We start from the raw sequence: 25,628 nt of genomic DNA on the forward strand, positions 1-25,628 counted from the left end.
AATTTTTTTTTGTTTTTTGTTTGTTTGTTTTTTGGCTTTTGGGTTTTTTTATTTCTCAGAGATAATTGGAAGAGTTTCAAAATGACATATACCATACTGCAGTCTCAATCAGTTTATAGTGAAACAAGGCTAGAGCAGGAAGATACAGTTTTAGTGGGTGGCATCATGTGGAATCTAGGAGCTAAATTAACTTGTTTTTCTTGTTTCTAATGATTTTTTAAGTTTTTTTAATTACAACACAATAGAATTTGAGTGACTTTGAAAGGAGGGTTTTTTCACTTTTTTTGTGAAAGATTTAACTCCTTTTTTTTTTTTTTTTTTTTTCTGATGCTTCAGTGTTATATCCTATTGCATGCATTTCACTTCTCTGTGCCTGAGAAGGTCATGGAATAGATCCTTCTAGAAGCTCTGCTTAGAAGCCCATAGAGGACAGGCAGGTGATTTGAGGCAGCCAGCATGGCTTCACCAAGGGTCTAGCTCTCTTTGTCAGGCTTTCAACTTGATTCTGCTTTCAACTTCAGCTACTCCTAACTTAGCAGTTGGCGAGTAGAAATAATCAATACACAGGACTCATGATGAAGTGCGTGGATATTACTGTTTGTTGTACACATGTAAGCAGAATGTCTTGTGGACTTTGTGATTCAGTGTGGCTCCTGGCTTTTGAAGAGTCACAGCAGCCCATAGGAAGTGTGCAGAGAGGCTTTTCTCTGCATTTAGCTCCTGTGGTCGTAGTGATCATTAGATTTTGCATTTATATTACTGAAAAAGGTACTTATGCATACATTTCTCTCTAAGATGGTCAGGAGAAGCATTTTCTTAGGTCATGAGGACCATATTTCTTAGAAAACAGGGAGGTGACATCTCTGCAGGCAGAGTTCTTAGCAGGAGATAGACAAAAGCTTATTTTTATAACAGAGGAATACCCTTTAAAAACCCAGGTTAACTAACTTGAAAGAGAAGTTTTGCCCTATTTGGCAGGGGAAATTGGTCATATTTTGTAGCATCTTTTAAATAAAATCCTGTTGAAACAACTTACCAGCATAATTTCAGGAGTTTCTGTTGATAATAGTGAGCATAAAAGTATTGCAGGTGTTTTACTCTAAATAGGGAGAAAACATAACTTTATCATCTTAGAAAAGAATTTCCCTAATGTTTCACACAATGTTATGCAAGTTCAATAATTGCCTAATAATTTTTTGGTTTTTTGTATTTTGCCTTCTTTCTTTCAAAAATAAGGATATTTGGGAAGGTGTTGGTTTTATCATCTTTGATAGATCACAATATTTTTATTTTCAGATTTTACAAAGAAAAGCTATTTCTAAATGTGACAATTTCTATCAAGAACACTTGGTTTAGTTTGTAAAAGTATGATGTATTAAAAACCAGTTTTCTACTTTGTGGGCATTTGCTGCTTTCACAATGAAACTTTTCGTTCATCTGACACTTCAAATAATAACCCATTTAACCACAGCTATTACCCTTCAAAATTGCAAAAGAAAAATTTAAGATGGGTTACCTAAGGATAGGGCAAAAGTAGGCACTTTAAAAGGTAAACATTTATGCTATGAGCCATATTTTAGGGTTGCAATTTTTGTGAACTAATAACAAACAGATTTTGAACAATTTGAATATGGCAAAACATCCTTTTCAGAGGTGGTAGAAGGGAAGTCTGCAAGTCCATAATGAAGTGGATTTTTAAAATGAGTACTAGCCTAACTAGGAAGCTGAGAGAGAAATAGCATTGCCATATGTACCCTGAATGGTCACAGGGGTGTGAGAAGGAGAGAGCAAGCTGGGTGGCTGGGCCAAGGTTGGTGTTGCACCATACCGGTGAGTGCAAGGAGGCAGGAGAGCTTTATGGCTTCCTTGAATCACCAAGGAATACCTGTCACACAAAAATTTAAATGAAAAGGCATTTCCATGCCCACTATGACTTGCCCCAGCTTGATTCTTGATGCTCTGTTGAGCAATTCAGTTAGACAGAATTGTGGTGGATACATTTCACTGAGGGGAATGGGAAGATAAGTTGAAGCTCTCTCTAATGTTACCTGATGCTTCTCACTGGGGTACTGTAATTGGAAGAACCAGTTTGAAATGCCTGTCCATTAGGAAGTGAACATCTTGGTATAAAGAAAAACATCATCTACTGCAAGAGGCTCACTCTTTAAATAGTTGTTTTATTTTTGTTTGTGCTATTTTTCATCTGTAATGAAGCAATTTTCTAGAAACACAGAGCTGTCTAGTCTCATATATGTTTGATTTCTGTTGTGTGAACTTTTAAAACTATGTTTTAGCAGGATCTTTGATAGGGACTTTTTTCCCCCCTCTCCACTTCCATGTGGCTTTAAGGTATTTAAGATTTTTAGTGGTTAGTGACTGATCTAAAACTTCTTCAAAAATATCTAAGGAACCTATTCATGTTATCCCTATTTGAAAGTCTGGGTTACAGTGCCTAATGCTTCCTAAAATAGAATTACTGGACATTAAACTTCAAATGTTTTATATTAGAAGGGCAATACCTCAATCTAATTTAGAAATAGATTGATGATAGAAATGAGAATTTTTTTATAAATTCCTTTAGCCAGTTCTTGCACTGGCATGCAGTTATACTGGTTTCTACAAGAAAAAAAATGCTCTTAATGGTATACTTTTGTCCCCTATTTTACTCTAGACCAAGAATTATTTTAGTGAGTTAAATTTTAAATCCTTGGGCAGACCTTGTTAGGCAGGTACCATGAGCAGCATAGCTGTTTGTTTATGACAGTATCTGCCCAGTTGTTATCTTAAGTTAATTGGTTCAGAGGAACTGAACTGGTAAATGCACAGAGAAATAGTTCATTATCATGATTATATTTTTTATTTGGGTCATTTGTCATTAGCTTTCTGTAAACACTGTATCAGAAAGTATTAGACATGGTGGTTTTTTTTTAACATGTGTTGGCTTAAAACTTCAACTGTTTCAGATGGAATTTTGCAGTCATTTAGAAATGGATCAGACCAGGAACTGGTGTGGCTTAGAACCTCCAAGTGGCAGTCAGAGAATATTTTATTCATGCATTGTTTTTTTTTTAGACTAATTTACAACTGAGCCTGTGATATCATGATTAAGTATTTTTATCACTTAGCAAGTGTAAAAAAGGGGTTTGTGTGAAAGTGCTCTTGTGTTGCTATTGTGATTGTTATTAAGTGATGCAGATCACAAAGATTTTGACCTTTGCAATACTTTTAACAATAAATTTATGGAATAATTATGCATTGTATTAATAGTGTCCCTTTGCAATTTGCAGTTTCTGTGAGAGCCCATTTCTGTAGGTATCATTCAAAGGGATAATTAAGGGCTTCTACTAACTTTTCGTTAACACGGTCTTTTTATGAAGTTCACCAACTTACTTTTTTGCTAGCAATGTATGTATTAACTAACTAGAGATCATCTTCTCTTCTGCTCTGTATAAATAGAGATGATCAGCATGACCCATGTGACTGTACACATACAATTAATTTAAAGGACTGCATGGCACAATATTTGCCACACCTTAATTGATTAAAAATAATAATCTCATCTAATCCCTTCTAAAATAACACACCTCATTAGTTTACTGAATGAGACAGTTATGAGTTTACTGATTTAGAGAAGGAACTAAGTCACTTCTTTTTTCTTTTTTTTTACCTGCTACCTAGGTGAGTTGGTGCTTCCACTGATTTACCCAAAATAATTTTACTAGATTAAATAAATGGGATTGGAACTAGGTTTCTTGTCTGTACTTAGAAATGGTACGTTAGGTGTCATGTCTTGCGTCTTGTTCTCCTGTTATTCTGTATCACCTTCCATGCCTTGCTCTTGTGGTCTGGTATTGAGATGTGACAAGAAGGTGAGCTCAGACCTGGGAAGTGGTCTCAAGTATTTCCCCTTAGATGTAGTGCAGCAACAGAGAGAAAGAGGGACAAAACTTCTACAGTTGGATTTAATTTCTCCAGGGCCTCAAGAAAGTGGGAAAATGGAAGTTAACGTTCACTTTGCTTTACTTGCCTGTGAAGCATGGGAGTTGAGACTGTAAGCACAGCTCCAAAAAGCAAGTGGCAGCCAACAGAGCCTGCCTCTTTCTTCTCAACTCCAGAATGAAGGTCAACAAAAAATATGTTCACTCTTTGAGGTTTTTCAAAGGTTTCTTTTGGGCTGGTTACAGGGGTGTCTGCAGAGCATTTATCACTTCTGAAAACTTGTCCTGCCTTAGGTGTATTAATGTAGGGTCCTCAAAGATCCTATGATAATTTGGAAATTATTCAGTATTACCAATGATCTGTCTGTTAGTTTTTTGATACAGCAAGGCTGGTTAATGGCTGAGCAAGTTCTTGAGTTCTCTCACTTAGCGATATAAGTCCTCAGACTGATCTTTTTAGCTTTGCACAATACAATGCCCCAGTTTCCATCTTAGATTACAAATGCTCTGAGGTGGTTTGCTTTGTACAACATTTTACTGCAATTATTCAGTTCCAGACAAGCAATGAGCCCTCTACCTACTGGTGTCATTTGAGCTTAACCTTAATTACAAATAATTTCAAAGACAAAAATATATTTGTTTATTTAAGGAAAAGTCTAGTGTAGAAAAAAAAAAAAGGGCAGTGAAAAATGAAACAAAAAAGTAATCTTGAAATCTTTTTCATACAAAAGTGTCTTCCTAGCTGTCAGTTTGCATCTTTACAGCACATTTCAGCTATAGCAGCCTAGGGATCAAATTGGCCAGCACTATGCTGCCTCCAAACATTACTTCTTCCAGTGACATCTATGTCTTGTTGCTACCACTGGATTCTAGCTTACAGCTGAAGCTAGAAATAGCAGGGTTAACGTGCTTTGCTGCTCTAAAAGAAACAGAGGATATGAGATCTTGTATTAGATCATCTGAAATAGGAATCTAAGCTACATATTTATATAAAAGCATTACGTTTTTAATGAGGCATTATTGTATTTCAGCTGCTTTGAGCTCTTCAAGAGATATCAGTGCTAGTGCAAACTGAACTGGGAGTGCTTGGCTCTGAAATCATGGTAGGCTCTTCCACATAGTAACTCACTGCTCATGTTTTCCTTCTTGCACAGGAAAACAACTGTGTGCTAGCTAAAAATTAGAACTTCCCTTTTCAAGCAGAAAAATTTATATTGTAAAACACTTGTTTTTATAACTGATTGAATATTGCCTACCATAAAAGTTATCCAGTGTGTAACAGTTTCAGTATATACAGCTTTGCCAACTCGCTACACTGACTACACACCACACCTTAACCAACCATGAGTCAACATCAAAAGCAAAGTACATATATTAAACTCCTTGTTTTCTGAACAATTCTTTCACTAGCAGTTGCTACACAGCCAACCTCTGCCATCTCCATGCAAACTCTTCAGATAAGGCAACACAATTTATGCTAGTGCACAGAAAAACAGGCCCATAAACCTCTCTGGGTTCCTTTCAATCTGGATAAAGCTCAGCTTTCAGCTGAGGTGACTTTGATGCAAATGGTCAGTGAGTTCATTTGAGGCTGCCTGGGCCATCATCGGTCCCCAGAAGAACATTTGTGAAACTTTTGTGTGGAGTCCTCTGGGTCCTGAGACATGGGGGTGTGATCACTGCTTTAATGCTTCACTGCCACAGCAATGGAAGGGTGTTTGTTGTCTCTGAATATCCCAAAGCTCTCAAACTGGGAACTAGAAACTTGGAACTTTGCTTTAAGTGTGCATTCTTGCTATGTCAACATTACTTCAACTGCCTTTGCCTCTGAACTGAGATGCTGTCTAGATAGTTAGCTGGACCCAAGCATGTCTGGTAGTTCCTTGACTTAGTCTGATATGAACTTAAAATTGTTTGAACTTAAAATTCTTTTCAGGCCTCAAAAGTGGTGGAATAGAGAGACACAGCATCCATCCTTAAAATGAATACACTAAATCAGACTAAGAGGATAAGCAGCAGAAGAAATGCAAGTGAAAGAGACAGTGTTTCAACCAAAATGAGTTCTTGCTACAGGGAAAGGGGAGAGCACAGCAGGAGAAGAAGCCAAATTCATGTTGCAAGTATAGGTATTAAGGACAGCAAGTATAGACAGGGAAAGGATATTGTGTTTAATATATCCCCTTTCTGAATAATGTGGGCAGGCTACATGTGCTAGGAGTAAAGGGGAATGCCTAGAAAAAAGTTCAGTTTTGGTAGCATGAAAGAATAACTTGTGCACTCAGCACGGGCTGTCTCTGGTTGGTTATGCGGGAGAAAAAGAATGTGTTCCCCTAGGACCTTCCTGTCCACTGCCAACCTCAGAAGATCCCAAGGCTCCCTTTAGATGCTTCAGGGTTTTCAGGCTTGGCTCACTCATTCATTCCATGTCTGGGGATTGACTGTGCACACAACCTTCTGAACACCTATCATGAATGAAAAAAATCTTTAAAGAAGTTTTATTTAAAACATTCCAGATGGGTGTCAACCTTAGCCATGCAAAATTTGTACTGGTGTGAATGTAAATTGAAGGTAGTATTTCTTTGTAGATTGCAGTTTTTTGGGAAGTATTTTCCTTGACTTTCTGCTTCACTTTATAAGATGGAATTTGGAAAATAAAGGCTTTGTTTTGTGACTTTTGTAACTTAAGAAAAGTATTAATAAAAACCCTTTAGAGTACATTATAAGTGCTATCTTCTTTTACAGCTGGAGTATCTGTCTCAGAATCTCTGGTTGGCAAACAGCATCTGGAGGGAGATAAAATTTGTTCACCAGGAGAGGGCTCTCACAGTCTTCTGTTATTAGTGAACTTGGGAGCAGAAAGATCAGAAGATGAAGCTACAGAAAAAGTCATGCAAGACCTGCTTAAATCAGATTATGCCTACCAGTGTGCTATAGATACCATGACTGTTAATCTTAAATAAATAAGACCGATTATACTTTTAAAAAGAAAAAGTGAAAAATAAGGATGCTGTTGCAGCTTAGCTCTATTTCTTCCTTAGCAAGGAGGGCTGTTGTTAAACAGCACCAAAATATTACAGAAATCAACTTTCTGTACAGCACCACTAACATGCAGATTAGCTCTACTATTGGTTTTGCCAAGGAAATCCCAGAGATGTATGAAGACCCTTTCTTTTGGGGTGCTTAGTGTGGTTTAAACACTGATAACACAGTATGAAAATAGAAGTTAATGTTTCAGGGAGGAAACAGGAATTTTTTTTCTTCATATTATTTATTACTTTTTTGCTATCCTTCAAATAACATTATGTATCATGAAGAATAAATTTATAAAGTGATACAAACGTAGAATCAGCCTGGCTAATTATATGAGGAATGATCGCTTTACCTCTTATTTGTTAAAAATGAATGTATAAAATCTTTATACGAATGTTATTGCATAAACAGAGTAACAGATGCTGTCTTCATTTCTTCTGTAAACAATCAACAGTAAGGTTATTTGCATTTCTAGCAATAGCTGAATGAACTCTGCTTTTTAGTTCTTGTTTACCATTGTAAATTATGGGTTTACTTTAAACATTATCTCATGAAATCCATACATGGAAAGTAGAAATCCGTTTGCTACAGTGCTTGCAGTAAATAATGTAACCTAAGAAAAGAAATCATTATCAAATTATTTTGCATTTTTTATATGAAAGCCTTTTCTAGCCTGTTTTTTTCTTGTTGGGGTTTTTTGTGTGTTTTTTTTTGGGGGGGAGGGTTGTGTCTTGTTTTTGTTGGTCATAAAATTCTTAGTATAGCCTTGTCTTTTTTAGATGCTCCTACTTTAGGGCACAGGCTGGAAGTTGTATTTTGGCAAAAAAAAACCACCAAAGTATGGAAAAGAAGTCTTTACCTTTTAGGTATTTGAACAAGTGCTACATACATTGCAGTATTCCTATAGCTTTTTAGGGATATCATGATCTAGTCAACCTCTCATTTTGACAGATGTAAAAAAATTTTTCGAGGTCTATTCTCTTGAATCATTGTCATGGTAGTAATTCGACAGAATCTTTAATCAGGGTCAGACCTGTTGTGCCATGTAATGGAATGTGCTGATTTGGCTAGGGTAGAGTTAATTTTCTTCCCAGTGGCTGGTATGGGGCTGTGTTTTGGATTTGTGCTGAACACAGTGATGGTAACATAGAGATGTTCTTGTTCTTGGTGAGCAGGGCTTGCACAGAGCCCTTTTCTGCTTTTTGTACAGCCATGCTGGTGAGGAAGGTGGGTGTGCATGGGAGGCTGGGAGGAGACACAGCCAGGACAGGTGACCCCAACTGACCAAAGGGACATTCCAGGCCAAATGACATCATGCTCTGTATGCCAGTTGGGGGGAGGAAGGAGAAAGGGGAGCATATATGGAGTAATCGTGCTTGTCTTTCCAAATCACCAACACATATGATGGGGCCCTGCTCTCCTGGAGCTGGCTGAACACCCATGGGAGGCAGCAAATTCATTCCTTGTTTTCCTTTGCTTGTGTGTGTGTCTTTTGCTTTCCCTATAAAAAGGTCTTCATCTCTGCCTGTGAGTTTTCTACCTTTTACCCTTCTGATTCTGGTTCCACTGGTGTAGGAGTGAGCAGCAACTGTGTGGTACTTAGCTGCTGGCTGGGGTTAAACCTCTACATAGACAAACAAAAATGGAGTGAATAGCTTAAAAGCAAAGGGTAGTTTGGTGCTGGAGCTGTGTCACAAGGTGAAGTTGCTTTGGTCAGAGCACATATCAGATACGTATATATGATATATAAGGCTCCAAGGACTTAAAATAAATTTATCTTAAAATAATCAAAACTGCATATCCAAAGATCTGCTCTTTTTCATTATTAATTTCCCATACAATTTGTAAGACTAGGATTCTGGATGAATTAAATTAACTATCTAGTCCTGCACAGACAGATTTCTTCATTCCACTTCATCTCTGTGAAGTGATTCCTTGTTCCCTCTGTAGCAGTCTCATACAGGTGTCTTCCACAACTTTCTGGAAGGTCTCCAATTTTAGACTATTTCAGATCAAGAGGAAAAACAAGTAGCACAGAGTTTTCAGTCTCATTCAGTGCTTTTTTCATCCATCTCTTCTGTGAAAGGAACAACACTTGAGGACCCCTGCTGACTGCAGGTGTGATGATGTGCAAGGGGGAGATTGGTGTTATGTGCCCCTGAGAGCTCCTGGGAACTAATTTTTCTGACATAAAGGGCCTTGCAGCAGCTTTTCTGAGGAACAGAATCCCACAAAACCAGTAAGATACAAACTGTGCCCTGAATAAGCTTCAGTCCCTGAATGGTCTTAAGGAGCAATCTCAAGTCGAGCATATTGCAATTTAGTTCTGCAGAAGGAATGAGGTTCTGAATTTCACCCGTTGTGATTTGCAGTGAGGATCAGATGAGGCTATGCTATCTGAAATGTGTTCTCATACTCCAGGATATTAATTAAGAGAATGTATCATCGAGGCTTCAGACAATTACCTTTATGAGACGTGCCTTGGAACTGATGGAGTCTTAAGAAATACGTAATTGTTTCGCCTGGTTTTGGTCCCAGTAGTTACATAAAAATAAGTTTAATTTTCCTGCAGTAAACAGCTTGCACTTTTCCCAGTTGTGCTAACATCACAAAAAAGAAAAGAAAAAAAAAGAAACAAAAACAACACAAAGCCAGCAGAAAGTAAAAATTTAGCTTTTTTTCTGACCTCTTGTGCAGCTTCTTAATCCTTTGGCCAAGAGGTCAAAATCTTTATGAATTCTAAGTGAACCTCAATTTGGCAGAAAGCCTCATACATCCAAAGGAATTGTTAGGAGTTAAAACAGAGTAAGATTACCACCTTGTTCAACATAAGAAAATCTGGATGAAAATCAGATGAAAATCTGGCAGAAAGAGGCACTAAAATTACTTGTAGTAGGGATGGTTTTATTTATCTCCTAGTTTATTTTTCTCTCAGCAACAAAAAAAAAACCAAAAAACCAAATAGATTTATAGTTAAAATTATAATTAACGGTCTTCATAAATTGGGTTTTGTGTCTTTATGGTTCCAACTGAGCCTGAAGAGATGAACAACTACTTGTTGTATCACAACATTACTCCTCTGGAGAAATTTTGCACCAGTAGTGTCTTTAAAATAATTTTGTTCATAGGGACAGTAATAAATGTTTCCTGCTCAAAAAATGTCCAATTAATCTCCAAGTGATACAGATATGAGCCTTCTCCTGCTAAGACAAAGCAAGTATTTGATGAACTGAATGTAAGAGTAGGGCCAACCTACTTGAGTCTCAAATGTCACTAGTCTAATAACTTCCCAGAGGATTATTTTTAAGCCTTATTATTAAAAGGATCATCTTAATGTGACTACAGGGGCAAAATGAAACATTCATATTTGTTCAAATGAACTGAATTTGGATTGTAACAATATTTTGTTTTACGGTATTTCCTAAGATTAGCATGTAATGAAGTAATTTAATAACTTTTAAAATGTTTACAATATTTTCTCTTTAGAACAAAACAAGATTAATAAAAGTCTCAATAGTATAGTTATGTTAGATTCATAACAATGGTGCCAGTTGTGATCTTGATGCATAGCTCAGCTTTTAGAAACACACTGTGACCACATCTTCCTGCCTGCAGTTATAGTCTTTCTGAGGAAATCAGGATTTAAGACTTTTTACCAAGGACAAGCTGTATCATGTGGGAATTGACAGTGGTCAAATAAAACATTTTCAGGCCTCAGGCACTAGCTTGAGCATGTGGGAAAGTCAAGTACACAACTTTGTCACTCTGGCCTGGAAAATCATAAGGAGGTATCCAAACAGTCCTTGGAAGGTGAAAAGCCATTAGCAGGTGGTGTTTTTCTAACTTGTTATTTACCTGGAAATAACAGTCAAGGGGTGTTGTTCTAAATGGCCAATCATATCCATTGTACCAAAGTACTGTATAAAAAGGGTGTGTTTTTAAAACCTTCGCTGTGTGTCCTCCGATGAAGGCTCGGAGTCTTGTATAGTTATTTTGCTGTCGCAAATCGTAAGAATAGTATCAGGGTTTTTTGTGGGTTTTTTTTTTCTTTTTTCAATTGAGATGAAGTTTAATAAGGGGGCCAGGAGATCATGGTAACATGGTAGAGCACATATTTCTATTATCTCTGGGCTTGAGAGATTTAAAAATAGATGTTGTGGTAAGATTCACTGGCCCAAGTATATGCTCTAGTATGATGACACAGATTGTCTTAATGGCACAGCATGATGACTCAGCACCCTGAGTGATCTAAGCAAACCTATCTTTATCAAATGGTTGGGAAGCAAATGCTTGTGCATTAAAGGAAAATTTGGAGAGCGGTAATTTTGAAGGCACTTAAACCCATACGACTGTTACTTCCTGAGACTCAAGAACTTACAATAGGCTTCTGGGTCATCTGTGGGATTAATAATGTTCAGTGGTACTGTCACACACTCACTGTTTGTGGCAGGTGCTTGAAAAGATTCTGGCTTTGATTCATTCCTTTGTCACTGGCAGAATGTGGGTAAGCAGTGTTAGTGTGGATCTGCTTTCAGTTCTCTTTCTCTCTTCTGTTTCTCTTCCTATGAAAAGTTACTTCAACTGAGTATGAACATTAACAACAGCACTACCTACCCTCAGTGTAAGGGCAAATCTCAAGCAATATGCCTTTGAGAAAGGTGTATTTTTGGATCAAAATCAAGCAACTGCAGGAGTCTTCATTACATATTGCATGTAAAAGGCTCTAATAGAAAAAATGAATACGAGGGGTTTGTATTTAATTGTATATGAAAATAAACCCCATGAAATAAAAGAACAAGAAACTGGACCTCAGAGACCTCATATGGTCAAAACAGTTCAAAAATTTACTTAATTGTCTTTAAAATCATGAGGATCATGATTTTATACCATTATTGTAGTCATATGGGGGAAAAAGGAAGCAGCATGTCTAGGACAAGAGTCCTGCCACTGCCCTAAGACAGTTCTAGATTGTACTAATGTATTTTCTGGCAAGAACTTTTAAATGCAAATAGCATAGGCATAATTTACTTTCAACAAAACAAAAGGTTAAATTCCTGGACCCAACAGTATTTGTGAAAGCCATCTTTCTGGAGACTGATGTTTAATACTGTTTGTCTTGTATGCTGTAGAGTGATATTGGGACTACTGTGAAAATCTATTGATGTCTGGTTTTTTGGGGGTTGTTTTTTTTTTTTTTTCAAAAGTGCAGTAATAGCTGACAGACCCCTATGGATAACAGAAGGGCTTTTTTAGTTTGTTAATACTTTTGCACAGAAGAACTGGGTCCTATCTCAGCATGATTGGAAGTGAATGCTTTTCTTCCGGACTATGCTCCTTTGCTTGGTTCTTACACATCTGCAGATCAATGTTTTTTCCCCTTTTCTCAGGTGTTCATACTTCTGAAAAGGAAACATTTGGTCATGAGAGCTTCCAGGCTCCAGGAACAGGGCAACCAACTGCCAGTACAGCAGCAACGTGGTTTTCCTGTCCCACTGTGTCTGTGCCAGCTCCCCAGTCCCCACAGCCCTGCCCAAAGCTGGCTGTACCCCACCTGGGATGCAGTTCCTCCGCAAGGATTCTGTGCTGCCTGCTGAGGCTGCAGCTGCTCTGAACCCATGGCAGCCATGCACAGATCTCCCAGACTCTGCTGCCATGGCACTGTGAGGAAGCACAGAGGCTCCAACTCCTTCACGTCAATATCACGAAATACACTCCAGTGTCAGCCCGTGAAGATCTCACATCAGCCATGGTCACTGGCCTGGCTGGCCCAGGAGTGACCTGGACATGCCAGGACATCTGTTTTTTCTCCACTGAAAGAGAAGGGGCAAAGGGGAATTTTAATCTTTGACATATGCCAAAAGTCAACTTTGTCAATGTTATTTTGTAGAACTAGAAAAAACAATTTATGTTATGTGAGCCTTCCTAAGAATTTTAACATCCATCATACACAAGGACCAGCTGTCTCAGAGCTTTTTTTTTTTTTTTCTAATTAATAGAGCAGAATTACTCTACCATTACAATCCATTCTTCTAACTCCAATGGATACATGGCTCTGCAGCTGCTGTTTCCTGATTGCATTTAGTGGATGCCATCAAAACAAAACTCCTATCTTCCCATTTATTTAGATTTTTAGTTACAGAAGGGGTAGCTGGCCAAAGGACTTGGTTATATGTGCTACTTGAAAATCCGTTGTTATGTGCCTTGCTTTCTAGGAAGTGTGCATTATCTATATCTGTACCTGTATATGTACCTGTCCACATGTAAGAATGATAAAATGTCATTGAATATTGTGATGACATTTTCCCAACACATGTGGAAACAACACCACACTGCCAGTCACAGCTGGATATGAAGCCACAGGAGCATCTACTGCAGCTCAGACCAGATGAGGCCTAATAAGGAAGCAGGGAGGAAATATCCTTGTGTTTAGAATTTTTTATTTTTTGTTTTTTTAAATGTTCAAGACTGGGAGGATGTTAAATGGATGGTTCAGTTGTTTCTTACCCCTTTCATAGAAGTCACTCCTTTGGGAATTGCCTAATGCCTGATTTCACTTGCTACTGCTCCTGTCTGCTTCATATGTATTCCTTGCTGATACTGGGACCAAGCTACACTGGCTGTTGAAGTAAAGTGGAAGGTAGAAAAGTGGTTTTATTTTTATTTAACATTTCAGAGGAAAGACAGGGATATTTTGGAAATTTCCAAATAGAATGCTAACGATTGCTTTATAAATAAAAAGAAAATACACATTCTCCCACTATTGATTGACTTAAAAAAAGATGACAGATTTATATGGCACAGGACTAAAGAAGTTCAATAGCTGTCTTGATTTAATTCTCTATTGCCAAATTACAATTTGCTGTGCTTTGATCAGTGTAAAGAGTAGGGAGCACAGTTCATCCAGGCAAATAGATATAAATGTAAACTCTCCGATATACAGACTGATCTTTGTGCAACTCAGAAACTAGAGGAAGGCCTTATTACAGTCCTAGCATGATTCTGTTTGCCGTACAGAGTGAGTAGAATTTGATCTGGAAAGAGTACTTACTAAATAAACATTTAATTTATATATAAATAACAGTCAACAATGTAGGAGTTAAAACAGTTAAAATTCTGAAAGAATGCAAGGAATAGAAAATAAACAGCAAGTAGGAAGGAAGATAACAGTAAATTGGGAAAAATTAATTCAGAAGGAATATTTCAAGCTGAAACAATGTGACTGCTTTCTTATCCTTTTATACTATTTGGCTATATCATATAGTATAAATAAGATTACATGTTACAATGATGCAAAAATTTGTGGACAGAAAGAGGACAAAAGCTACAGTAACTTCTGTAAGACTACATAATTGTGTTCTGAGTTTAGATTTAGTTAACTTTTTCCTAAATTTATGTACTAAGATTAGTCACAAATATTTTTAAAGTACTTAAAACATTTAAAAAGCTATTTTAATATCTATTGTTCCAGCAGTATCTATTCTGTACCATTTGTACTCTGATAAGTGACATATGGTAGGGTCTTAGAATATAATAATCTGCAAAATGCAATAGTCAATGTCCAGGAAGAAACTATTAAAGTATATCACTACTGACAACAAAGAACAGTGGTTTACTGGGAATTAGATGTTAGAAAATTCTTTAAGGAGAGAAGCTATTACCTGCTGGCACGTAATAATCCGTAGCAGTTAATGGCTTGGGGAGGAAGGGTCTCAGAATTATAACACTGTGATAAAAAATAAGTTGATGGTGCTTCAAAATAAAAGACCTGCTTTCACTTTAAAGACTATCTGGAAACAACATATCTTGAGGGAAAAAAGTGCACAATGACTGTTTCCAACCACCCATTTATAAAAATAATAAATTTATTTCTCAGTCAGTAGAAGCTATATACAAAAAAGCCTATTGGATAAAAAATCTTAGTGGAGAAAAGGAAATAATCACCACCTATAAGTGGGGAGAGGTGTTACAGCTTAAAACCCAAATCAAAGGCTTTGTATATTTACTGAATCCTGAGGGCAGAGATGGATTATTAAATTAGAGTAATCTGGGGCAGGTAAGTATATATGCATATGTATATATATATACACACTTTGCATTTGTGTTATGAAATATATTATGACTTAGGGAAAATACCTGTGATTTAAATTTGGAAGGAAAAGTACTGGTCTGGTTAAAAAGGAGAAAAGGAGGGGACATGCAGAAAATGTATGTGTGTGTATATTTGTGTGTTTGCACATGTGTTTTCATACATAGAATGACAGAATGGGTCAGGCTGGAAGGAACTGCAGTGGGTCACATCTGATCCAGCCTCCCTGCTCAAGCAGGGTCATCCCAGAGCACGCGGCACAGCATTGCATCCAGCAGGTTCTTGAGTATCTCCAGTGAGGGAGACCCCACAGCCTCTCTGGGCAGCCTGTTCCAGGGCTCTGTCACCCACACAGTAAGGAAGCTCTTTCTCATGTTCAGGTGGAACCTCCTGTGCATCAGCTCCTGCCTGTTGCCTCTTGTCCTATTGCTCTGCACCACTGGCAGAACCTGGAAACATCCTCGTGGCACCCTTCCTTCAGATACTGACAGACATTGATGAGTTCCCCTCTCAGTTGTCCCTTCTCAAGTCTGAACAAGCCCATCTCCCTCAGCCTGTCCTCGTACGAGAGATGCTCCAGTCCCTTCATCATCCTTGTTGCCTTCCACTGGATCCATTCCACAAGCTCCATGTCTCTTTTGTCCAGAGGAGCCCAGAACTGCACACAGCACTCCAGATCTGCCTCACCAGAGCTGAGCAGAATGGCAGGATCACCTCCCTTGACCTGCTGGAATGCTCTTCCTAATGCATCCCAGGACACCATTGGCCTCTTGGCCACAAGGGCACTGCTGGCTCAGGGACAGCTTGTCCACCAGGATCCCCACATCCTTCTCTGCAGAGCTGCTTTCCAGCAGCTCAGCCCCCAGCCTGTCCTGCTGCAGGGGGTTATTTCTCCCCAGGGGCAGGACCCTGCACTTGCCTTTCTTGAATTTAAAAATAGTCTGCTCTGGTCCTCCCCACCTCCTCCCCCCCAATCTGTCAAGGCGCACAAGCACATGTTTATTTGAAAGCTGTTATACCTTTCCAAAGCAAGTGGGTATAATGAAGTGCAGTAAGCTTTAGCAGCATTGTAGGTCCAAGTGGATCCACTATATTATAGTGCAGTAAGCTTTTGCATTTTGATAAAGGAAGAGAAAAATTCCTGTTGTGTTTCCATTTTCTTTTTCTTTCCGCTATCATTTGCTTAGATAATGAAGGCTTACTCTGATCATAAATGTGTTGTATGTTCAGGGGTGTCATCACCTGTGTTGATATCAGGGGTGTCATTTATTTAGAAGAAAGACATAACTATAGATAAATTCAGGCTGGATGAAAATTACATAAAATGACAAGCCAGAGTGAAAATTGGCTGAGGAAATCAAAGATAGGTTGTACTGGATAAAAACAGTGTGATGGAAACAATCTAGACAAGAACAATGACCCTCAAACCCATTCCAGGGAATAAGGCAACCTAGGAATCAGCAGTAAAGCATCTTGCGAAGATATTGCAAACTATGAGTCAAAGAGTTAAGGAAAAATATTTTCCTAATCACATCCAGAAAGAGAGATTTAATTGTATTAGAAAACAAAGCTGGCACTGAAATAGTCTCAACAATAATTATTTAGTAAATGATATGTATTTTATTATAGTTTTATGACAGTTAATACTGATATGTCTAAGTAGTCTGTCTCACATTTATTACTCATTATATATTCTGCATAATTCCAAAGTACAGGTTGCCAACAATTTGGATAATGAAAATGGTATTCTGGTTTTGTACACTGGGCATGATTTCCTACATGTAACAGATAAAACATCATTATAACATATGCATGTATTTCTGCCCAAGGCAAGAAATACATGCAGCCGTAGAACTATCCATCCACAAAAAAATGCCACTAATCACAACCAAGTCAGACTAACTAAACTAAACTAATTTAGCTTTTACAGCTATATATGCCACTAGGCTTGAAAGCCATACTTATTTACTTTATCTTGGGGCACATAAAATCATGGTATTTGGCAGCATGGAATAAGGGACATTAAATCAGCTTTTATGCTGTTGTTAAGAAACCCATAGAGGATGGGATTCAAGCAGCAGGACATCATACCCAACAAATGGCATATGCAATATACTAATTTAAAGTGCCTGTTGGAAATGAGAGTGGCATTAAAATCTGTCACAATGTGGAAAAGGTGAAGAGGCATCCAACTGAAGCCAAAAACCAGTATTAGCACTGTCAGTCTGCAAAAAACCCTCCTTGATCTTGTCTTAATTCTGATGATGGACTGGGATACTGTAATCATGTTCTGGATCTCTGTATTTTCTTCTGGTTTCATTTCAAAACAGATAGGGATCCCAGGGATTAATTTACTGGAGGAAAAGAGCTGGCTTTTTTCTGTGTCAGAGGTTTCTGGGAGAACTCTGGAGTGAGTATCCTGATGATGCCTTGAAATAGCTGGCATCACACTTGAAGTCTTTCTACTGTATCTTCTGTGGTGCCTCCTGCCAAAGGCACGGCTCCACCTGGAATATCTGGAGGGTTGAACCTGTGGGCCAGTGCTCTTAGAGGGATGAAGAGTTAGATTTATCATCTCCTTTTCTTCGAACTTGTTTTCCTTGTTTGACAGCCTAGCACCTATGCTCCTGCAGACACTGGTGTGACTGGCGGTCAGGCACGCCAGCGGCAGGATGTACTGCATCAACAGCAAGGCTATGGTGAAGGCAATCCTGTAGGAATCGGAAGGCCATGACTCGATGCACAGCAGCCTGTTCTCCAGTCCCTCTAAATTCAGAGTTTTGCTGAGGTCCACAGTTTTATGGAAAACTGGCAGAGGGGAGCAAATTGTGAAGCCAAAGGCCCAAATGATCACTATTAAGAAATAGCCTTGTTTTGCTGTGAGGTTGCTAGAGAGGGGATACTTTATCATACGGTACCTGACTGCAGCAATAGATATTAACATCAAAGTTGAAACTAGGACTGACGCACACTGGAGGAAGGGCATTACATGGCACATGACAGTGCCAAACATCCATTGGTCAAGCAGGACTGATGTCAGCGTGAATGGTGAACAAAACAGCACAACCAAGATGTCAGAAAAGGCCAAGTTTCCAATGAGGATGTTTATTACTGTCTTCTGCTTGCACTTTAGCAGGGCCATTAGTATAAGCAGATTTCCCACAAAGCCAGCCAGACTTATAAGTGTGTACAGCCCAATAAGAAAGTACTGCATGTCATCAACACTACTCTTATAGTCTTCCCAGGCAGAAAAATTCTTTGTTGCAGCAGAGGTGTTCTTGGTATGTGTCCTGTTGTTACGGTCTTTGAATCCTAAATCCATTTTATAGTCCTGCTTAGAATGAGAAAGGCATTAATTAGCATCTGAAGAAATGATGATATTGCTGTTAATCAGAATGTAAAAATACATAAATTTACCTTGTTTCACCTCAATGCAAATAATTTACTTGTGATGTTAGTCTACTGTGAGGCAGATACTGCATAACTTCAGTTCAACATGAATTAGCTAAGTAGGCTTTATCATTTGGTGTTCAGCACTCCTAGGCCTCCTACCTAGATGCTCAGGTGGAAGAACAGCAATTTACAGGTCTGCATTATGATGCTGCCTTTTAACGGTGCTTTGCTACAGAACATATTGTCAGGCTTTCCATGAGGGAGCAGTTAGCTACAAAAGCAATACACCTCGAGTCGGTGAGATTACTCATGTGAATAACAGCCCATTGATATGAGTAAGGAAATTACAGTCACCATCTGGGCAGATGCCTAATCATTATATCATTGCAAATTACAAAGAACCTGAAAATGCATATGCTAACAACTGAAGCAGTATTTCTTACCTTGCTAGTAGAGAACTAACACAAAATAGGTGTGAGCTTTCAAAAAGGATCAGGAAATCCACTGTCAGTAATCCAAGATGGAATTCCTAATGTGGTGTGCATAGAAAACATATTCTACTACGTGCTGAATATAGTTTAACTGTGCTCAAGCAGATAGGAAAACTAAAAAACACCTCAAATAATTGGATGTAATATAGAGAGGACAGCGTTAACTGGAAGCAAACTCCACAGAGCCATTTGGAAATTCAGTGAACTGCTACTTATTCAGCACAGAATCATCTAGTGTTAAACCTAGAGCAGCATAAAGTTATTCTGTCTACTGGATTTTCATATATTAGTTTTCATTTTAGAACAAAGAGGAAGACATGAGAATCCAGTTCAAACCTCCATTTATCTTAAACACTTGCATGTACTAGTTTCAAAGTCAAAATTCCCCAGAGTGCCAATGTCCTCTACAAAACTGCTTAACGTTTAGAAATCTTACATAAGAGAAAACAAAAAAGATCTACAAACCCAAAGCACACATAAATAGAGCAGAAGGCTTTATCTGTCACCTAAAAAAGGCAGGACTCTTCAAGACTGTAGCAATCCTCTGTCAGCTGTACCATACTGAAATTTTCCAAGTGCAGTAGTATTATTCGGTTCCCTCCACACATGCAGATGTGCTCCTTCCTTCATATCATATGTGTTCCTACTGTTATGGTTTGAGGCAAAGGGAAGCTCAAACCATAAAACAACCCAAGAATGTTTACTAACTGTATTGTGATGTGAAGGTCCTCCAAGTAAGAGTAGAAATATATATATATATATCTGTAAAAAGATCTTGCAGGTACTATGTTGGAAAACAGTGAAAAGAAGTCAGCCTTCCCAATTTGCCTCAATGTTAAAGTGCTTTTTAACAGCTAAAATAGAATTAAGAAATGAATACAGGAAATTAGATAACCTAAATATTATAATTGTGTGCATATGAGCAGAAGCATTAATCCATATTATTTCTGTTCAGTTTCTTCTAGTCTTTAATGAAATGGTGGAAAACCATATGATAGACAAACAATGCTGAGACTACATTTGCCTCTAGACCAAGTTTAAAGGAGCAGACTCGAGATTTTGCAAGTGATCTAATTTCTCTATTTCTACATTGTTTTTATCAGAAGTTTTCATTTTGGTGGGCTTCTCCTTATACAACTGTTAGCTGATATAGTAGATAGTTCATTACTTAATTTTTCTGAGCTAATTTCTGAGTTTCTAGTAACCAACTGAAAATTGTATGATCTGTGCACCACAGTGTCTTCCCAAATCTGCTGGAATTTCTATTTCCTAAATGTAACTCTACGTAACTTTTTTTACATAACCTTTGCCCTGAATAAGATAATATAATACTAAGAATAGGATCAAGGAACAAAAATTTTTGTAGTGTTATATTGTAACATGTTTAATAAATAAATGTTTACTGAATTCTTCTTGAAGTTTTAAGTGAAAGATTGTTGCCAGGTTCTGTGGATTTCTACACCTCCACATAAAGCTCTTGCAGTATGGATTTAGCAGAAGGGTTCATTGTGTTTTTTAATAGAATTCTTTAAAAACAAAAAGCAAATATTCTGGTTTTCTGAAGTAGACATGTTTTGTTGAGATGCATCAGTACTGAAGAAGTTTAGCATCAGGAGTGCCTCTGAAGTCCAGCATGGGCTTGGCAGCTCTATTCCTTCTGTGCTATGGCTGCCTTCTGCCTTGGGTGACAGACAAACTCTTCCCTACCACGTGTCCTCATTTCCATGAGGAAGGAGCACTGAAGAAGTCACAAAATCGTCTCTTCAGACCCTGGCTGGACACCCAGGGCTCCACAAAAGTCTGTGGTGCACAGAAACCCCTTCTGCACCATCTTCCTACAGTCACAGTTCCAGAGTGACAGCAAGACAGAGAGGGAAGGAATAACAGTATAATCTGCAGGTTTCAACAGACAACTGCTGTGCTGATACAAGTTCCCTTTGCAAAAAATGCCCAAAGAGAATTTTATTTTAATTTTGAATGTGTAAAAAGAAAGTAGACTTTCCCCCCTAATTTCAAAACATGCCAATCTCTTTGCTCTCTGAGTTTTCTCTCCTGCTCAAAAAGAAACTAGTTGCTATCAGTCTGAGTGCCAGCAGCAGTAAAGATGCAAACAGAAGTTTTCCTCCCATATCACTGATCTCAAGTCCCCAAACTCATCTTATCATGCCACTGATTTCACAAGGCTGTGTGCACTTACTGACATTTATTTTCCTGCTTTGTTTTAACAACTGCTTCTATTCTTGGAGATTCGCTCACCCTCCCTCATGTTGGTTGGTCAATCCTGGTGCAGCACGTGGCTGTAACTTTCAGGGAAATGGAAATTCCTGAAAATCCCATTGTGGAAAACAGAATTAAGTAGTGCAGCCTCTTTTCAAAACCTTCACATCATATTTGAAGTATATTTCTAAACTAAATGCACGATAGTGCCAGGGTGCTCTTGCACCTGCTTTCAAAGCTCAGATTTAGTCAATCCAAAGGTACCTGCTGGAGGTTTTCTAGCTGTCAGCTCCAAAAGTTGGGTCATTTTCACCTCCTGCATCTAATCAGTCAAGCAAACGAGGTCCAGTTCTGTAATGCTGGTCTGCACACCACACATTCCTGACTGTGCTCAGCTACACCCATGGGAGTTCATACCCATGTGTGGGCTTGCCTAGGTCTCGTGTAGTTTCAGTGGAATGCCTTAGGAAGGAGGCTAGGCTGCACAAGACTAGGAGAGACTGCAGTTTTGTGGCAGGATCTGAGGTACATTTGAATATTTACTGCAAGAGTCAAATGATTGCAGTTAACATTTAGCTGAGTTAGAGGCACCAGATAACCTGTGCTAATTTAACATGTTTAATATCTTGTACTGAACATCATTTTTTCACTTAAAGCTATCACTTAAATCACAAAATCCCTAAATCATCATTTAGAACAGTTAACAGGCCGGATATTTCTTTTCCTCTACATATTTTAAGGGAAATTTTCAAGAACACAGAAGTTAGGCAGGCAACCATCATCCTCTAAAGGCAATTGTTTTTTTCAGGAAATGTTCCTTCAATTAGATGAGATACTTATATTAAGGTTTATTCATAGATAAGAGCTTATATCCCACAATATGAATACCTATTAAGTTATCTCTGACTGGCTGGTCGTTGTGCAGTCCAGTCAGTTCAATCCTTGCAACAGGGCAATTAATCTTTATAGCTGGGAACAATTTACAGTCTTGGATGACCTTTCTCTATGTTAAAAGAAGAAAAAGAACAGAAAAAAACCCCCCAAAAACACGCAAAAAACAAAAACCCTGCAAAATATCCCCAAAAACCCCATGGTGAGCACATACAAGGAGGAAGCACATTGTGTTAATTTGTAAGGAGTACAACCTTTCTGGCCTCATAATACTGGAGAAGTATCAAGACTGCACAGAAAAAGTCAGAGAAGGTTTTTAAGCATCTACACAGATTAAAATAGTTAATGTGAGTGGCAGTTACTGCATGACCACCAAAGCTTTAGGAAAGCACTGAGCTGTGTTGTTACCTGAGAAATAAAGCCCTCACATCAATACAGATGGATAACATTCGAGACAAAATCTGAAACCTCAGAAGGGTTGCATTCACAAGCTAAAGATGAAAAGCTGCTGATTCTCATGTTCTTGTTCATAATGTGCAACAGCAAAAACTAGCCCGAGAACCTGGAAGTGTTCAACAGATTGAAGTCACTTCAGAAGTCCAGAAAAAAGGATTTTTGTACACATTAATGGTATGCCTATTTCTCTAGCTCACCAAAAGAACTGCAACATTATCCCGAAAAAGAATACAACTTCCCAAATGGTGCCAAAGCCGACTAATAACATTGTATGTCCAGCTCCAAGGAAATGCTACGGAACGTAATGGGCTATTTGCTGGCCAGAACAGAAAACTTGAAACGCATGGCTACATTTTTTTTTTTTCCAGGGAGCACAGCAGCTCCTGGCTCGCAAAAGCGCCAAACAACCCCAAAAGGAGAACGACTGTTATTTTTGCCTTTCTACGCCTCCCTTGGGAACCACTCTGCACCGCCCCGCGTCCGACACCTCGCTCTCGTTCCCAGCCCGAGCCCCGGGCTCCCCGCGACACCAGCATCCCCAGCGCTGCTGCGCTCCCCGCATCCCCGCGCGTTTGCTGGCAGGGCGGGGCCCCGCGCAAACTTGCGCGGCCGCCCCCCGAGGGGAGGGGAGGGGAGCTGCGCCGAGCTGAGCAGAACCGACCTGAGCAGGAGCGGGCTGAGCCGAGCCGAGCCGAGCAGGAGCGAGCCGAGCCGAGCCGAGCTCGCCGTGGCGGCCCCGCGCCCGCCCCGCGTTACCTGCGCGCGTGTCCCGCTGCGGGCGCCCCGCGGGCAGGAGGGGCGGCGGGCGCGGCGAGGCGGCGGCCCCTGTCCGCACGCACGGCTCCGGCACGGGCGGGCGGAGCGCGGCCCCGCGGCAGCGGGGGGAGGCGCGCAGCCCCCCGGGCTGGCGGCGCATCTTACGCGGGGGCTGCGGAGGCGCCGGGGCTCGCCCGCGGCAGAGGGCCGGGCCCCGGGGCCGGGGGTGCCGCCGTCGCTGCCGCAGCCGCCGCCCGCTCGGCGGGGCCGGGACCGGGGCTGCAGCGCGGGCGCGTCTCGGGAGGCCGCTCCAGGCAGCCCTGGAGCCCGGTATTTCGGCGCTGCACGGGGTGACAAACAGAGTTTCCATGGAAATTCAGCGAGACGGTAAATACACCCCGCTCTCGCCGGTGCTTACGGGATGCTCTCAGTTCCTCACCCGGCGCTCGGGGCACGGCGTCGTTCAAAGGTGAAACGCGCTGCTAGTCTCGGGGCATAGCGAGGTGCGAGCGCAGACTGGCAACGCTGATCAGAGCTCCCCTCGCTTCGGCTGGAGCGGAGCTCCCGAGGTTTTTGTCCGTGCTGCTCAAATGCCCTTTAATTTTTATTTTAGAACAGGTGGAAGGCGATGGATTTCCCCCAAACAGTTTTTCTTACCGAGCTGAGTTCTGTTCTTATGGAGCAAAATATCTGAAGGGTGGTTTTAGTTTTATCTGAACAATCAATGGGAAAGCAGGGCATTTTCTTACTTGGGCAATATTTTAAAGCCTAAAAATTGTTTGGTATGTCATAGTAGAAAGCATGGAAAGACAAACTCTGCTATTCTCACCAGCTGTTATCTTCTAGCACAAGAAGAGTCGTTGATCGTAGTCCTATTACAGAGCTACGGGAGAACTCAGTGACATGCAGGTCCTTGGGAGCACAAGTGGCAGAATCTGACAAAGAAATGTAATGACGTTCCCATTTGCCAAGGTGCTACTTTGACAGTTGATATTAACACAGCACTGCAGAAAAGCTGTGGGTATAATTAGCCTGTGAAAGACTGTACCACACAAAGACTAAACAACTAGATCAATCATATTGTAAAATAACCTTTCTAAAGTCCAGGTAGGTTCCTTATTTAACTTGGGTATTGGGAAAATACTCATGGGGAGATCCAGGAACAAATCATCTTCAGCAGATGAGCTCAGGATGGCAAAGAAGATTTCATCCTATCTTCTTTTGAAGATTTCATCCCATCTTCTTTTGCCTGCTTCTGCATAATTCACCACCCACTGCTGGTGAATCACTGCATGTGCAAGTGGAGCACAGGGAGCTGCCGGGTGGAAGTGACGTACCAATCCATCTCATCGTATTAACACAACTCCCCTGTTAGTCACAACGGAGAACAGAATTAATCCTTTTTAGGCCTGAGCAGCTGTTCTTAGCATTTTTGACCATCTTCCCACCTAACACTGGTGGTTTTGAAGCCTTTCACACAAATTTTTGACCTATAGATAGAAACCCACTATGGCTCTAACACATGATGGGGGCGATTTAGACTTTCCCTACTTCTCTTGTTCTAGGGGAGCTTCCCACATTGCTGGCCCCACTGCTTGAAGTGGAAGGTCTCTCCTGGAAAAAATGAAGTTTTTAAGACACTACATCTTTCTATGGAAACTGCTGGCTACAGAAGACTGATATTGTCTTTAAAAAGAAATCTAAATTTGCTGGCAGAGCCCAGTGGGAAATTAAAGTTTTTTACACTGCACAAGTGTGATTTATGTGGGATGCCATAGTACCTTCATAAAGGTACAAACAGCCTGCCATCCGGTTAAGCCATTTCTAAGCTCACCTAGTACAGTTTCCCAAGGAGCCTCCAGAAAATATGTGCTTCTTAGCAGGAGCAGTCAGTAAGACGAGTATTCCTTCCTCAAAGCAATTCTCTCTAAGAATAAAATATTGTACTTTTTTTGTTGGTTATCTTATTTCAAGAGGGTTCATCAGCCAGTAATGTATTGGCAGGTGTGAGATTGTTTGTTTGTTTGTTTTATTCCCCACAGACCTGTAAATAACGCCAGATTTTTCTCAAATGTATCTGTACATTTCACCCCTGATACGTGCACACATCAGAGACAATTACAATTCAGACTATTATAATTTTTTCCTTTTCACTGTTTGTGTACCTCTGTCTTGCCAGTAATACCACTGAATAATGAAATCAGTAATCTAGAGATAGAAAAGGTATGGCCATTAGAGATATCAAGTATCAGGAGTGACAGCAAATCATAGTACAAGTTTCCTAGAAACAAGCTACCATAGGGTTGTGAAAACCATAGAGGAGTCCTCGAGGAAGTAAGAGATGGTGATGAAAGATGCCTCCTCTGGAGG

The 25,628-nt window shown here is 39.7% G+C and overlaps 2 protein-coding genes across 2 annotated transcripts in view; both read right to left on the reverse strand.

The window, feature by feature from the left end:
* TMA16 (translation machinery associated 16 homolog) overlaps positions 1 to 15,685 on the reverse strand; it is a 40,631-nt gene extending 24,946 nt beyond the window's left edge. Inside the window, exons 1-2 of the mRNA XM_088056986.1 lie at positions 15,504 to 15,685; positions 1,755 to 1,885 (exon numbers count right to left, since the gene is read on the reverse strand). Coding sequence (XP_087913112.1) covers positions 1,755 to 1,885; positions 15,504 to 15,685 — 313 coding nt within the window. The remainder of the gene's footprint in view (positions 1 to 1,754; positions 1,886 to 15,503) is intronic.
* Positions 15,686 to 16,928: 1,243 nt separating this feature from the next.
* On the reverse strand, positions 16,929 to 18,490 carry NPY5R (neuropeptide Y receptor Y5). The gene has a single exon (XM_005517601.2). It carries the CDS (start codon positions 18,374 to 18,376, stop codon positions 17,045 to 17,047), a length of 1,332 nt encoding a protein of 443 aa, XP_005517658.1. The 5' UTR covers positions 18,377 to 18,490; the 3' UTR covers positions 16,929 to 17,044.
* Between the last annotated feature and the right edge of the window lie 7,138 nt (positions 18,491 to 25,628).

The sequence above is a fragment of the Pseudopodoces humilis genome, chromosome 6, assembly GCF_049639895.1.
Source record: "Pseudopodoces humilis isolate 2021_Gansu_Grassland_sample_001 chromosome 6, ASM4963989v1, whole genome shotgun sequence".
Classification (NCBI taxonomy): Eukaryota; Metazoa; Chordata; class Aves; order Passeriformes; family Paridae; genus Pseudopodoces; species Pseudopodoces humilis.

Excerpts from the sequence above, each read along its gene's own strand:
- NPY5R (XM_005517601.2), bottom strand. The coding sequence starts at position 18,376 with ATGGATTTAGGATTCAAAGACCGTAACAACAGGACACATACCAAGAAC.